Source organism: Macadamia integrifolia, chromosome 5, assembly GCF_013358625.1.
Source record: "Macadamia integrifolia cultivar HAES 741 chromosome 5, SCU_Mint_v3, whole genome shotgun sequence".
Classification (NCBI taxonomy): Eukaryota; Viridiplantae; Streptophyta; class Magnoliopsida; order Proteales; family Proteaceae; genus Macadamia; species Macadamia integrifolia.
Genome location: NC_056561.1, coordinates 36,459,884 through 36,476,060, shown reverse-complemented (window position 1 = coordinate 36,476,060; position 16,177 = coordinate 36,459,884). Strand labels below are relative to the sequence as shown.

The 16,177-nt window shown below is 38.2% G+C and overlaps 1 protein-coding gene across 10 annotated transcripts in view; it reads right to left on the bottom strand.

The window, feature by feature from the left end:
• The window catches only part of LOC122079092 (protein MICRORCHIDIA 6-like), a 51,670-nt gene that overhangs the window by 29,407 nt on the left and 6,086 nt on the right, over positions 1–16,177 (bottom strand). For 8 of the 10 annotated variants that reach the window (XM_042645338.1, XM_042645341.1, XM_042645342.1 and 5 more), the window contains exons 3-9: positions 13,870–13,944; positions 13,707–13,741; positions 12,824–12,902; positions 12,598–12,687; positions 12,439–12,514; positions 6,138–6,242; positions 989–1,067 (exon numbers count right to left, since the gene is read on the bottom strand). In XM_042645338.1, the coding sequence (XP_042501272.1) occupies positions 989–1,067; positions 6,138–6,242; positions 12,439–12,514; positions 12,598–12,687; positions 12,824–12,902; positions 13,707–13,741; positions 13,870–13,944 (539 nt within the window). The remainder of the gene's footprint in view (positions 1–988; positions 1,068–6,137; positions 6,243–12,438; positions 12,515–12,597; positions 12,688–12,823; positions 12,903–13,706; positions 13,742–13,869; positions 13,945–16,177) is intronic. The other 2 variants (XM_042645345.1, XM_042645343.1) reach the window with 1 other exon arrangement.

Genomic DNA, 16,177 nt, shown 5'->3' with positions numbered 1-16,177 from the left:
TTTCCATTCACCCAAAAAGAAGTCTTAGCATATTCTGTCAAAAATGAATTGTACAAAGATTAAAGACTAATGCTTATGTACAGTATGTTTCAATTCTTTATAAATCGTCAAATATTTTATACAGAATATTGAATAAAAAATCTTTGTAAAAAAAGGATGCAATGCAACCCATGAGCATATTATGCCACGGGATACGTGGGGTGGTCCTAGGAGGGGTGAGTCAGGAGATGGTCGTAACTTTCGGCATTTTTTTACGCAAAGTGGGCACTCTCAAGACTCAAACCCGGACATTTGCCCTGGCAGCACAAACCTTTTACCATTGCTCCAAGCAATCAACGGGATATATCAGACATTGCATTAAAATTTGAATTGCAATTGATGTTTACATAATACATACTGTTGAATAAATTTATATACCTTCCAATTTGTCTAAACATTGGAAAATATTGAAGAAAAAAAAATGACCCAGTCAAAGCAAGACATAATCGGCCAACAGACATTGCATTTAAATTTCAATTACAAACAAAAAGAACCCAAACTATGTGTGATGACATTTGATATCAGTACAGTAGCAAATCCTGTTAAACAGTCATGGATGATTTTCATTCCTACCAATTATGTGTGTTGGTGCTTATGATAAATTTCTTTAAAATTTCATCCTAAAACTCCACACTTCCATGGGCTTTTGGAATTTTACAGTACTTCCAGGGACATGCATAAACTTTCACAAAGTGCACTTCTGCAGGGACTGAAGTCAACATTGAATCTCTCTTTTAGAACCTTAGTTGACATTAGCATGTTTCTTCACTTGTGATTACAAGTCATCTACACACGATGACTACCGCAAAATATTACAGACAACAATGCTTTATCTAGTAACAATTATAAACTAGCTAATGAAAAACGAATGAATTGACTCCAATTAGAATGAGTCCATAAAAGGATAGACCCAACTTAAAGTAATAAGGAGCTCTGATGCCAGATTTACCATTGGTACCACTATTCTGTCATAACCCATTTGTCTCAAGAAGGTAAAAGAGAGCAGGCCAATACTTTGAGTTAATATCCTGATCAACAAAAAGGCCACAATGAGGATCATGAAGGTTAAATGCAAACAGTAAAAAATCATAACAAACTGTAATGTTTCAATAAGACAACCATTATAAGGTTGGCAAGGCGGGGATCTTTTCCATTTCCCAAGGTGTTCTCAGAAGATAGTCAAAAATGTTTTGCAAAGATGGAAAAAGAGGAAAATACCAAATGCCATAACATTTCAATACATTTAAAAATCCCAAGCTAAAAATCCAAAGTCCCTGGACAACTGCAAGATTTTAAAATCATTGAAACTTTATGACTCAACCAAGTCGATTTGCATAGATACTCATCTCTGATGGATAACCCAACAGAAATGAATAGATATATAACGTCTTTTAGCTTTATTCCATTTTTTTTCTTTTTTATTTCCCTGCCATGCATGGTTTGAACCAAGGGGCAAGGGGGGGCAATTGCCGACAATATTTTTCATTTAATATTTACATGATAAGAAAAGGGGCAGACTCAGTATTGTGAGTCCCCCTAATCCAACCCAATATCCAAGCCATATGCTCTAGGGTTCGGTTAGTGGTGTTTGTATTATATATGTAACGTAGCATATAAATTATAATATAAAGCAAAGACTAGGTAACACTTGTACAACTACACTGTAGATTGTATGTTCGCGTATATCACAGATGATCTCTAAGAAGAGAATCCTATTTGGTAATAACAAATATGATACATTAACTAATATAAATCTGTGTTTTCACAGTTCAAAACTGTTGACTGGCCAATGGATAATCAGTTCAAACTATCCGATCACTCAACTTGTTTGAAATAGATGGGTTTGGACCATTGTGCTACTGGTTGGTTTGCAATACATATAAAAGGCTGTCAAGAGATTTAAATCGAATGTTTAATACAACATAGCAATGCCTTAACCACTAGTGTAGCACCATTTCCAGTGCTACAAGAACCAATTTTAAATTGCATACACTAGGTATCGGAGCATAGTCTACATCAATTCATCATTCTTTCCTTTTTCTGAAGAAGACTCATTAGATGGTTCAGACTCCTCAGATTGTGTAGCACCATTTCATGTGGTCTGTCACGACATATTCCATGCATGCAGCAAATTTCAGCGTGACGACCCTTAACAAGGAGCCAAGAAGACGGTTTTTGTTTTACATGACATTTTTTTTTTTTTTGATAGATTGAATATGTATATATAATCCATTCTCTTTGAAAGGGGAGGGGAATTCTCCGAGCAAGCCAACATTTAGCGAGACCAAGCTTCCAAATATGGGAGAAGGGGTAGTCGAAGGAAAGATGGCCGGTATCTTCAATACCATTCCAGCAAAGGCAACAAGCAAGGGAGACAAGAATGTGACGATAGATGAGGAGGATTGGGTAGGGAGGCAGTTGGAGAGGGCGCTCCAGATAGTAAGGCTATGGCGAGGGATGTGAGCCCAGACAACATTGTGCCAAGGGATGGAGGGTTAGAGGATCGAGAGTGGTTCCAAGCCAAAGAGGAGGAGAAGCATCCCAACAGGGAAGGGGACCAAACGATTCGATCGGCAATAGAAGAAGGGAGAGGAATCGAATTGAGGGATTGCATATGATAGAAGGAGAGGGGATGTTGAGAGGGGTCCAAGATCCATTGGAGATAATAGAGAAGACACTAGAAGATCTAGGAAAACTTGAGGAATAGACCGATATATGACCCACAATCAAGGATAGCACTCCAATTGGGTGCCAATTATCAAGCCAGAATGAGTATTAATACCATTGCCAATTAAAGATTTGATGGCAATCAAGGCCTGGGGTCTAGCAAGAAGGATCTTCTGCCAAACCCAAGAGGAGTTGGGTTTGATGCTACAAGTCCAAAGGGAGTCATTGCGGAGAAGGGAAGAGTAGACCGAAGTCACCCAGATGCCTGGATGTTTGAATATCACCTTCCAGGACAGCTTAAGGATTGTTGCCATCCTTGATTCATTCCTTGATTCACCAAATGCCAAGACCGCCTTTGCACTTGGGAAGGCAAACAGAGGACCAGAGGATGGAGTTGAGAAATTTGGACCAAATCGGAACCTTTCCACAAGGAACAGAAGAGGGATTCAATGGATTTGATAGTGGATTTGGGAAGCTGGAATACTCCTGACCAGTATTTCAAAAATAGGAGAAGACAATCTGGTTCCGTTTCTTAGGTCAAACTAAACTTTTGATTCAAGATTTGGTCAAGTTATACTTACTTTTGAATGCCAATGGATTATTAAGGCCTTGGCCTTAGTTTTTTTTTTTCGTTGCATTAGACCAATTTTAAGCCCAAATATTAGGGATTTAAGGCCTATACGGGAATCAGGATTAGTGACTTAGTGTTTCAATTTTAGTCAGTAGTCAAGAAGCCTTCTATTTTGTTTTCTACATAACTCTTTTGCTTGTGCGTGAGCCCAAATATAAACATTAGTTATTTAAGGCCTATAAAGGATTACTGTTAATTTCTTTTTCAGCAAGTTAGAAGCCTTCCATTTAGTTTTCTCTAATATTCGCTTGTGCATGAAGTGATGTAGATCAAGAGAGGTTCTAGAACAAGTACTCACGCCAAAAAAGCCCAAATCCAAGTCTAATGGATTAAATAAGTAGCAAATAAGTTATATGGCTCATGGGGTGGGAATTTTTATGTTGTAATGGGGCTATTTTGAAATCCCATAAACGAAAGATAAGTGGCCCTTATGAATATAACTAGTTCGTTGTATCTAGTCCTCTAAAGTTGTGAGCACTTGGGGATATCAACAATTTATTGAGGATCTCAATAAGTTAGTTTCATCGTTAGTTGTCAAAGACCTTCAAAATGTAAGTTTTATTTAATATCTTGAAAAGAGTCCCAATGTAAGTCCTTGAAATGTACAGGCCATAAAATCTAGGAGGAAGTACCAATAAGGGTCTAGAACCCTCCAAACCTCTCTATAAAAGGAGCTGCCGATAAGCATTTGAAATCAGAATTTTAATGAAATTAAGTTTATACAATTCTTTTGTGAGAAACAGAGCTCAAGGGAGATTCAGTTCCTAGTGATAGGCCGGGGAGTTTGCCTAGTAGCTGAGATACTAGCCTAGGCTTGGAGTGGGACTCTTCAAATCATGTCTTTCTTCTTCTATCTTATTTCCTCTATTCTAATCTTGCAAAAATCAAGTAAGTTTTGAAGTTGTTCAGTTGTTCTATCATTTATTTGGAGGTTAGTTAAAGATATTCCCTGTTGTGTATCATCTTTTATTCAAATCTGAAGTTTCTCTTAATCTGATCACTTTTAGGTGATGAGCTCCCATTAACTTGGACTGGTTCTAAAGTTTATTACAAGGTTAGACCAGGCTCCATTATTTGGTATCAGAGCCATGGCTGAAGGTAGCTATAATACTTCAAATCAGACTTCTGAGTCCACTGCACAAGTGATCAACATGCTAAAACAGTTGACTGATCATATGAACAAGTATGCTAAAACAGTTCTGAAGCTTATTTTGTTCCTACTTATGGCTATTGCACATTCGTGGGCCAATAGCAATTCCAGTAAGGTTTTTCAAAACCAAGGTTCCGCATCAAGAGATGTCATACATGCCAGCATAATAAAGGTGCAAAGCAAAATACAGGACTATACTCCCCTCTGCCTGTACTCATGCACGATGGCTGCATATCAGCATGGACTTCATGGTCGGACTCCCCACTACTAGGGAAAAGCATGACTATCTATGTGGTAGTCGACAGGTTCTCAAAAATGGCTCATTAAATACCTTGTCAAAAGAGTTATGATACCGACCAAATTATAGCCATATTTTTCAAAGAAGTGGTGCAAAACTATATGGACTGCCAGAATTGATTGTCTCCAACAGTGATGTTAAGTACATGAGTCATTTTTGGAAATCTTGTGGTGAAGGAAAAATACAAAATTGCAAGTTGCAATTTTCTATGATTTTTACCCACAAACGGATGGACAATTGGAAGTTGTGAATTGAAGTTAAGGCAAACTTCTACAGTGCCTTGTGTGAGATTACAAGAAGACTTGGCCGTCAATTTTCGACATTTATGAGTTTTCCTACAATAGTTTCGTAAACTGCACCACGAGTCGCACACCTTTTGAGATAATACTTGGCCTTCAGGCAAAAGCCCCATCGATTTGGTACCCCTCCCTCATGAACGAGTTAGTGCTGAGAAGCGAGGACAATGAGTCTATAAGGCATGTCACTGATGTCACACCGATGCACGTTGGCGCATTGGGATAGCAATAATTCCTACAAGGCTGCAGTTGATCGTCATCGCCGGTTCATGAAGTTTCAGCTGGCCGACATGGTCATAGTAGGGATTGCTCCAAAGAGGTGTACACATGGTACCAACACAAAGCTGCACACTCAGAAGATGGGTCCATTTACTCCATTAAAGGTGTTGAAGCAAATCAGATCTAATGTAATGTAGGACGGGATTTGACAACCAAACCAGCCCCAAAACTGCAGGAACTTTAAACAAAAGAACAACAAAATCCACCAAGTAAACCAACAGCAGTATACTAACAAATCTGGACAGCAGGTTCTAAATCCTTGCAGTCGATCCCAACAGCTTCAGGAAAACCTCAACAGGAGAATATTAAAAAGCATATGATAATTTCAAATTACTATTAGGTGAATCAGTCCATTGAGGAACAAGGGCAGCAACCAACTTCATCACAGATTAGGTAAAACCAGAATCAACTCCACCAAACAGCAACATAGTGAACTCAGAACTCAGAATTGCAGAAATCAGTGATCACCAGTTGTAGGACTAAATAGTAGCAGAAACTAGGATATTAAATAGGCAACATATTTCAGCAAAGCAAAACAGAAACAGAATTCAGATCTAAACAGACTTAGCATTCGGCCAGAATTGAGAATTTATATAACAATAAAATTCCAGGTCTGATTGACCTCAAATTAGGATCGAGTCTCCCTTTCCATTGGCTCAATAATCGATCCAAAGATTAAGGCCATCCGATGGCTGGAACTCCAAAACAGAATTGGGAAAGTAGGAACAGATCTGGTATTTCCATTACCAGAATTCAATCACAGTTTAGACCTCTTACCTGATTTGATGGAACAGTAATGGAGCCTTATAGTAACCTTGAAAAAGAACGAAAACACTTGAAGAAGAAGTAAAACACTTGTAGCCGATCCTCCCGGGCTTCCCGCTGCAAGGAGTCGAATGGATCAAATACCACTCCCTTTCACTGCGATCAAACACACAGTCTACCCAGCAGATGCATAGCAGCAACCAGCAAGCAAGTTTTTTTTCATTAATCTAATCAAATCATGGGCTACTAATGAGCCCTCTCTTTATTTATAATAGTGATGGGGGAGGGAATTACAAAATAGAAGGTTCCTAAAAAGGAAACCAAATATTCTCCTAATACAATAGTTACCAAAAACTGAAATTAGAAACTAACTGAAACTAGAAACTAGTTGAAAAAGGAAACTAACTACTAATGACTTGACTCAATTAATAACTTGACTCCTAAGGAAACAAATATAACTCAAATCAAACCCAACTAAAAAAGAGAACTAATGAAAATGGAAACTAACTAGTAATCCCGTACTCAATCTTAGAGCCCCTTTTAGACCCATAAAAGTGGTATATTACACTCAAAACACATGGGATCAAAGGCCCAACATGTATGGAACCCAACCCTAGGCTTATTACTAATAAAACAAGCCTATTTTGGTAATTAATCTGCAACATAATGCCTACACGCTTGAGTTACCACCAGATGTCCATTAGCAATATTTTTTTCATATTGTTGACCATATACTATATGAGGGATATCTCATATTGATGAGGGTGATAATGAGCACACCCTTCAGTTCCCATAGTTTGTTTCATCGGATTAGGTCGAGAGTCACGAGATTGAATACGTCGTCGACAACAAGTTCACCATGACATGGAAAGGAGTCGGTTATCACTCTTTCCTTGTCAAGTGGAAAGTCGACCAAGGCATGATTGTAAAAGGATTCGTGGAGATTATTTCAAGCACATCAACCAGGACCCTTGTGAGCATTATACGTCCTTTCTACATAAGTTGGAGCCGAACGCTTTCAAGCAAGGAAGAGCTGAAGTAGATCAAGAGAGGTTCCTTCCAGCACAAGTATACATATCGGAACAAGTCCAAGTCCAAGTCTAATGGATTAAATAAGTAGCCTAATAGGTTATATGGGTAATGGGGAGAAATATTTATGTTTTCTACTGTAATGGGCCAATTTTGAATGCCCATATCGAAGGATAAGTGGCCCATACGAATTTAACTAGTTAGTTATATTGCGTCCTCTAAAGTTGTGAAGTCTTGGGGATCTCAAAAGGATAGTGTAAATAACAAGAAAGAGGAAGAGAAAGAGGGATGGCTGTATTTGGGAGTGACAACCTTAGGGTTGGGACTGCTTCTTCATTCAATATATAGACTAGCTATAACAGAAATATAACATGAATAGGAAACTAGGAAGGACTAACTTATTCTAACACAACCACTAGAGACCAAAATACCCCTAGGAGGGGGGAATCATCACTAGCGCTAACTTCAGCCCACGATTCCCTCTTGCTTATTAGTATTGACTTCTAACACTCCCCCTCAAACTGGAGCATAGATGTCAATCATGCCCAGCTTATTACAAATGTAATCAACTCTACCACTTCCCAAAGACTTAGTGAAAACATCTGTAAGTTGTTCCCTTATGCAAACATCAATTGTAGAAATAATTCCTTGTCGTAGCTCCTCCCGAACAAAGTGACAATCTACCTCAATATATTTTATTCTCTCATGAAACACTGGATTTGACGCAATATGAATAGTAGCTTCGTTATCACACCACAACTACATAAAGGAAGTGCACTAAAACCCAAGTTCTACCAACAACTATTTCACCCACATCAAATCACAAGTGACATGTCCCATGGCACGACAATCAAACCCTAATCGAGCCACAACAACCTGCTTTTTACTCTTCCACGACAGAATATTTTTACCAATAAAAGTACAATACCCAGTGGTTGACCGCCTATCAACAAGAGATCCAGCCTAATCAGCATCATAAAAACCTTCAACACGTCCATGTCCATGATCAGAATATAAAATACTACGACCTTGAGCCTTCTTAAGATACCTCAAAATATGAACAACAGTTTCCCAATGGGACATATGTGGAGACAAAAAAAACTAACTCACAACACTGACAGAGAAGGCAATGTCAGGTTGAGTCATAGTCAAATAATTCAGCTATCCCACCAACCTTCAATACTTCTCAGTATCTTCTAACACATCGTATCCTTCAATAGTAAGTTTCACATTTGGATCCATCGGATATTCGGAGTATCAAGAGGTTTGGTTCTTAACATACCAATCTCTATATGCAAATCCAGAACATCCTTTCTCTGAAAAATTGATTTCCCGTCCTTAGTTGGGCAATTTTAATACCCAAAAAGTATTTCAACCTTACCAGACCCTTAGTTTGAAAATGTTGTTGTAAATGCACTAACAAATTTTGGATTCCTTCAAAATTATCTCCAGTGTTGACAATATCATCAACATACATAACTAGAAAAATCCTCCTTACACCAGGCTTCTGATAAAACATCGAATGATCATTATCACACCTCGACAACCCAAATTCACAAACCACATCAGTGAACCTACCAAACCATGCCTAAGGAGACTATTTCAAACTATAGAAGGACTTCTTAAGCTTACACACCATACTAGACTCACCCCGTGCAACAAACACTAGAGATTGCTCCATGTATACTTCCTCATGCAAATCACCATGAAGAAAAGCATTCTTTACATCAAGCTGATATAACGGCCAATAAGACGAAGCCGCAAGAGATATCAAAAGACGAATAGATGCCAACTTGGCAACATGAGAAAAGGTATCCAGATAGTCAATACCATAAACATGGGCATTACCCTTTGCAACTAACTGAACCTTCAACCGAGCAAGAGAACCATCAAGGTTAACCTTAACCACATAAACCCAGCAACACCAATAGTTGATGTTCCCTTAGGCAACGATACGTCCCAAACCAGATTCTCCTCCAAAGTGAGCAGTTCTTCCATAGCTATCCTCCATCCAGGATTAGATAATGCCTCTGAAATAGGCTTAGGAACAGGATGACAGGAAACAGTCAAAAGACAATAATGAAAAGACAACAACAAACTAGAATAAGACACAAAGTTAGAAATAGGATGTTGGGTACAACTCGTAACACCCTTACGTTGTGCAATAGGAAGATCTAGATCAAACAAAGGAATGCCTAGAGTAGATTCATACCCTTACGTTGTGCAATAGGAAGATCTAGATCAAACAAAGGAATGCCTAGAGTAGATTCATGGACAAAGAGGATGAGGCAGGTATAGTAGAGATAGGGTGTTAATGCTTCCAAGGACAACAAATATAAAACTGTTGAACAACTAGTGGAGGAGGTGGTGGTGGCAACTCTACTTCCGATGCAACCTGTGGAATAGAATGAAGAACAATATAAAATGGGAGATCATCATCCAGCTCAGACAAAACAAATGACTAATCCAAGTAGGACGTGGACTCAAAAAATGATATATCAATAGTAATAAAATATTTTTTTAGAACAGGAGAATAACATTTGTACCCCTTTTGAGTACGCGAGAAGCCCAAAAAGAGACACTTAAGAGCTCTAGGATCAAACTTAGACAAACCTGGACGATGATCACAAATAAAGCAAACACAACGAAAAACATGAGATGGAAGAACAAAAAGTGGGTCAAAAGGAAACAATAAAGAATGAAGAATACCATGAGACAAAACAGAATAATGCATACGATAAATAAGATAACAAGCAATCAAAACAGCATCAGTCCAAAAATGTTTGGCCACCTTCATTTCAAAGAGAAGGGACCGAGCAACCTTCACCATATGTCAATTCTTCCTTTCAACAACTCCATTTTTTTTAGGAGTAGCTGAACAGAAAGACTGATGAATCATTCCACAACTAGCCATGAACTGAGAAAAAGGACTAGAAAAGTACTCTTTTGCATTATCACAACGTAAAACCTTAATGGTCACATTAAACTGGTTTTGAACTTCAGCAACAAAGGCACAAAGGATGATAAACAACTCATAAAGATTTTTCATTAAATAAATCCAAATAACTCTAGAGTGGTCATCAACAAAAGTAACGAAATATTTAAACCTAACTTGGATGTAACAGAACAAGGACCCCATACATCCCAGTGAATCAAAGCAAAAGGGTGTGTAGACCGTTTATTAACTCGAGGGCGATAGCTTACACGATGTAGCTTCTCAAATTAACAAGACCCACATTCTAAACTAGAAAGAAAACTAAAACGAGGATCAAGCTTCTGTAGACTTTGTAAAGACGGATGACCTAACCAGCAGTGAACCTGATAAGGATAAGAACACTCAAACAGGCAATAGAAGGAGGATTGTCTTCAAGAAGATATAGCCCCCAACTCAATGGCCTCTACCAATCATCTTCGTTATAAGGTCCTGAAAAACACATGAGTGGGAAGAAAATGTTACAGAACAATTGCAAGCACGTGTGAACTTACTTACAGACAAAAGATTAAATGGAAAATGTGGCAAATAAAAGACAGACAATAATGACAGAATAATTAAGACAAATTGTGTCAGTGCCATTGACCTTTACAACGGAACCAATGGCCAACGTGACATAAGAAGAATTCCTTAAAGGAAGAAAGCATACCTGAAACACCGAACATGTGATCCGGTGCACCAAAATCTATTATCCAGGGACGAGAAGAAGCGCAGAGACATGCAATGGCATTACCTATCTAGACAAAAGTAGCAGTGGAAGGCTGAGGAGCCTGAGTCTGAAATTGATTGTATTGTGCAAATTCTTCATCGGTCATCTCAACCATCTTACCCTCAGATTGTCCAAGCTGAGAAGGTTCAGCAACTATTGTTGAATTAGCAAAATGTTTCTAAAAAGGTTTGCCATGAAATTTCCAACGGAAACGTTAGACTAATCATGGTTTTCCACAATGGTGGCATGTGCGTACTAACCTTGAACTATCTAAAGGGTTACTAATAGGTTGCCCCTTGCTATTCCCATTTCCTGTACCACATGGAGCTCCACAATTATCACTCTGTGCTACAAGTGCGGAGCTGTCCACTGGTGTAGGATCATGAGAATTCTCTCAAGATACTCATAGGACTCGGGGAAAAAGTATCTGCAAGAGATGCCACTTCATCACTTCCAAAAATCTAAGAACGAACAGAGTCATACTTTGTTCCAAGACCTCCCAAAAATCCCACAATTGCAAGTTGCTAACGATGGCTCTATATGTTCTTCACATCACCACTAATAGGAAGTAGAGAGTTCAACCCCTAATACATACTCTTGAAATCAGCAAAGTACTGAGTAGAAGGGTGACCCTTTCGATCAACCCTGTAAAACTCTTGAGACAACTCATAAATCCGAGAAAAGCTGTCTTGTCCAAAATACAGAACATTCAAATACTCCCATTTCACAGTGTCGATGTGAGTAACTATATTAACAATAGAGTTCTCTATCGAGTTCAACAGCATTCCCAAAATCCGTGCATCAATAGTATCCCGTGTGGTGTCTGTGGTAGACTTCATTGTAAGATGACTATGTTGATCACAATCAGTCAACACCAACTGCACAAGTTTCTTCCATTGTTGAAAATCAACAGCTCCTGAAAGTTTTTCCTTTGCGATCCTATGGGAAGAGACGAGACCACCTAAGTAACAACATTTTTTGCTTCAACTTCAACCATTATCACAAAAGAACCAAAAATCGATTTTCTAGCATGTGGCAATTCGAGTCTTTGGAATGACTAGGGATAGCCTGGATAATCCACAGTCAAATTTTGGATTCAAATTCAACTATATGCCCTCCGTGTATTGGCATGGTCCCCATATATTTCCATGCATGTGTACTATAACCTTACCGGTATTGTGCACTCTCCCATTTCTTGGATTTTTCGAATCCCTATTTTGAAAAATGAAAAACTCCTTGGGCTGAAACTTTACATGTGAGCAGGTGACCTAGGGGTACCTATCCACAATATCTGTGTCCTGTGTAAAAGAGGCCAATGCCATTCACACAGTTGTGCATGAATCTTTAGCCCTTTCAAATTGTAAAAAGAACCAGAAGAATGAAATGGCAAACAATTAAATTGCTATATAAAATTTCCCTAAGAAGGCAGCGGCTTAAAGCTGGTAAATTATCACTTACTAATGATAGAACATACAAATGTACCTTTTCAAGAGCTATTATGATCCAAATTATGAAATAAAGCCGTGAAACAAAGATTATAAAAGCAACTGAAAATCCAATCGAAAATGTCCGTATAATGAAACCTGTCATTCTTGTGTCGGCTGAAAACAATAACATCTGCACCAAGTCGCATTGTGCTTGTCTTGAAGCCATTTCCATCTGTATTGCCACAAGGCAACCAATTAACATAATGGAAAGGACAATCAGAAGAAAATGCGAAAGCAGCAGCATAGGATCCATACACTGTCCAATGGCATATTTTGATTTCTTTTCTGAAAAGCCAAAGCTCATACATCGACGCATTGTGTCTGGATCCATCCCTCCTCCATCATCTAGTTATTGCCAATCACAAGTATTCAAATGGGCAAGATTCAGATAAAAGATGTGTTAACCACACAATTAAGTAAATTCTATTTTGCATCGACCATATTTCTATTAGTAATAACTTCTAAAAAGAAAAAAGACTACCTTGAATTAGCAAAGCTGGACTTCCATCTCGTGGAATTGAGATTTTATCTACAATGATAAAGGTAGCCCCATTTTGTATCTATTCCATGCAACCAACATTAATTGCAAAACATAAAAGGATATTCATATAGCTGAACTAAACTACAAGAACTTGACTAAAAGCTTGAAGAAATACTCACTAGATAGCAAGACAAAAACTGAAAATTGTGAAAGAACAAGGAATAGCTCATGAAAGAAAAGAAAAACAGAGTGAACATCTAAGGCCTGAAGTAGGCAGTCATTGATGAGGAGTGTCAACAGCATAGTCTGTACACTGAAATGCTAGAGAATCAGGATGCCCCTTCGGTTCCAACACCTACTAAGTGGGACTATGGAACCCGGCATGTACAAACTCTAAAAATGCTTTTAGATGGTCCTTGCAACCTACCCAACTGGCAGCATAAACTTCCTCTGAAACATGGCTTATCGTCTCCGTTTTGACAGAAACCAAGACAAAACCTTGAGTCAGTACTGACTCATACCAAGTTTGGGCCAGTGTTGACCTGGATTCAACCATATTTTGCACATTTCAGTGGTTTCGACCAGTTTTGACTATAAAAGACCAAATTTCTTCCACTTTTGACCAGTTTCAACCAGCCCATGACATGTCGAGTTTTGCCAGAAAATACCAGGTTTCAACCCATATCTTGGTTTCAGGCTTGGTCGAAACCAGCCTCAAGATCGAGATGTCGATCCTTGCTCTGAAGTTTAATAATATTTAACGGACAGAAAACAAATATTGTCTTTTCTACATTTTCTACACTATTTTTGCAAGTGGCACAGAGAAACAATCTTAGAATAGAGGAGAGGGGAACAAAAAGATGCTTCAGAACAAATAACAAACCTCATCAATTGCATTATCAAGAAGCTCCGCTATGGCTGCAAACAAAGGCAACAAGGAAATGGTAAAAGAAATGGAAGTTGACGTGAAATGCAACAAACTGGAGTGGAATGCCCAAGTCAGGATATAGTGAAGGAAATGAATTATACAAGCAAATTTCACATACCACCAAAAGCCCACTTGTGTGAAGTTGCATTTGAGTGAAGAAACTTGGGATGAACCCGTAAATGATTTTTCCCACCTGCATGTCCGAGAAGATAGTAGCAGCAGTCAAGAGACGGGAGATACAGATGTAAATGGATAGTCAATCCTCAATTTGAACTTGTATCCATTTATTCAGATATTTATTTGGATAATCAAATATCGGATATGAATTCAGATATCTTTGATATCGAAATGATAATCAGATACAGATTCGAATATTGATGTATCCGCTTCAATATCCACTCTGATTATAACTTAATATTATCTATAATTATCTAAGAACGTAGGATTTACACGTATTATATATTGTATGTTTATTTATATTCTCATCAAGTGTACATAATTGGTTTAATTTTTAAATTTTATTTATTGTTAAGTAATGTACTTACCGCAGGGGTATTATTGTCCCTGCGGTGCTCTGTTTTCTGTTTTTTTGATAAGTCACGATAGGGGGGGTCCGTGCTGTGTTATATTTGGCTGTCTTTATTTTTCCTAGTTAGGATATAGTTGGGTTGAGTTTTGAATGTATACTATTAGTATCCTACCAAAAGTCTGACTTTGCTTTGCTATTCGAAGTAACCTGGCAGACCACAATGAACTTAGGGTTAGATCTCTCTTCCTCTTCCATCAAATATCTCCATCTTGTCTCCTTCAGTTATTGCGTAGACTGGTGATTAGTTTATCTTTTATTACATGGTATCAGAATCACTGAATCAGTCTTCACCTTCATTCTCATAGTCTGCTTTTGATAGCCCATTCAAGGACTGCGATTTTTTGGTTGCAGCAACCTATGCTGCTTACATTCCATCTATAGCCCGAGTTGATGATAATATGACGATAAACTAAGGCCTTCTACTGCCTATACCTAGCTATTCATGGAGATATTATGGTACCAGATTCATGTTATCTGCATACAATGGCTAATGGCTCACATTCTGGAATTTTTATTTGAAGATATAGAGATCTTCAATTACTTTACAGTGGGCCATCAGATCCCTCTCTTGTCTTGGGGGTTTATTGATACTACTGTAAGGTACACTCGATCCCTATTCTGGACTGATCAAAGCCCCTGATCTTCTGCAATTTGGTTTCTCCTCCAGCCTGGGTGACACTCTGTTTTGGGGAGAAAAATCAGAAAATCAATATCTGAAATTAGGTTGGAACTGACTAGCAGATACCCAGAATTTTTTTAGGCACTATTGTCCTCTAGTAGTAGGTCCTTCAACCTTAATCTGAGGTCCATCTGATCTGCTGATCACTGAAAATTTGCAATCACCCAAAATCTGGGCTCTTAAGTATCAGATTGATTATTTTTAGCACTGGTTTCTGGATCTTCACTAGCTACCTGTGATATTTTGGGGTTTCTTTCCCTTGTTGGTCTGCTATATTTCTCCATATTTGGAGACCTAACAATCATTTTTTTTTTCCTGAGTTAAATTACAAGGTGCTTTGTCTTTTACATGGATTCAAGAACCTCATAGTAAAAACATTATGCTAGGGCATTACCCATCAGAACAAACGACGTGCTATACTATAACCAGGATGTAGTGAAAAGTGAGCAAGGGTTAGTTAGGATGTCCCTGGAGTCTAGAACTAATGAATGTTATGAGGAGAAGAAGGATTGACATAATCTGTATTCGAGACCCCATCTAGCTGTGTTCTACTTCGTTACTGTTTTTGTCTCTTGTATCCTTGCACTTTTTCCTTTCCTCTTCTTGATCCTTGCTTGGATCCATGTAGCCGACCTCATGAAGTTGGTATAAGGCTTTGTTGTTGATGTTGTTTGTTGTATTCAAGAGACTACGGAAGGGCCAAAAATCTAAGGAGTAGGACAACTTTAAACTTTGGCATTCTGGGGATGAAAATAATACAAGTGGATTGGGCAGAATAGTAGACAAAGATTTACAAAAGGATGTCGTGGATGTCAAAAGATTCGGAGATAGTATTATACCCATCAAGTTTGTCTTGGAGAAAAAGGCTCTCAGCATTATTAGCACCTATGTACCTCAAGTAGGATTGGATGAAAGTAATAAGTTACAATTTTTGGATCACATGGATGGATTAGTGCAAGGTTTTAGTCAAGGAGAAAATTTTATACTAGGAGGCGAACTAAAAGGACATGTTGGGAACGACCGTTCGTAGAGGCTATGAAAGTGTACATGGATGATATGGTTTTGCAGAAGGAATCAAGGGATCTCAATTTTAGATTTAGTTGTGGATTATGATCTCTCTGTTGTAATTACTTGCTTTGAAAAGAGAGAGGAGCAATT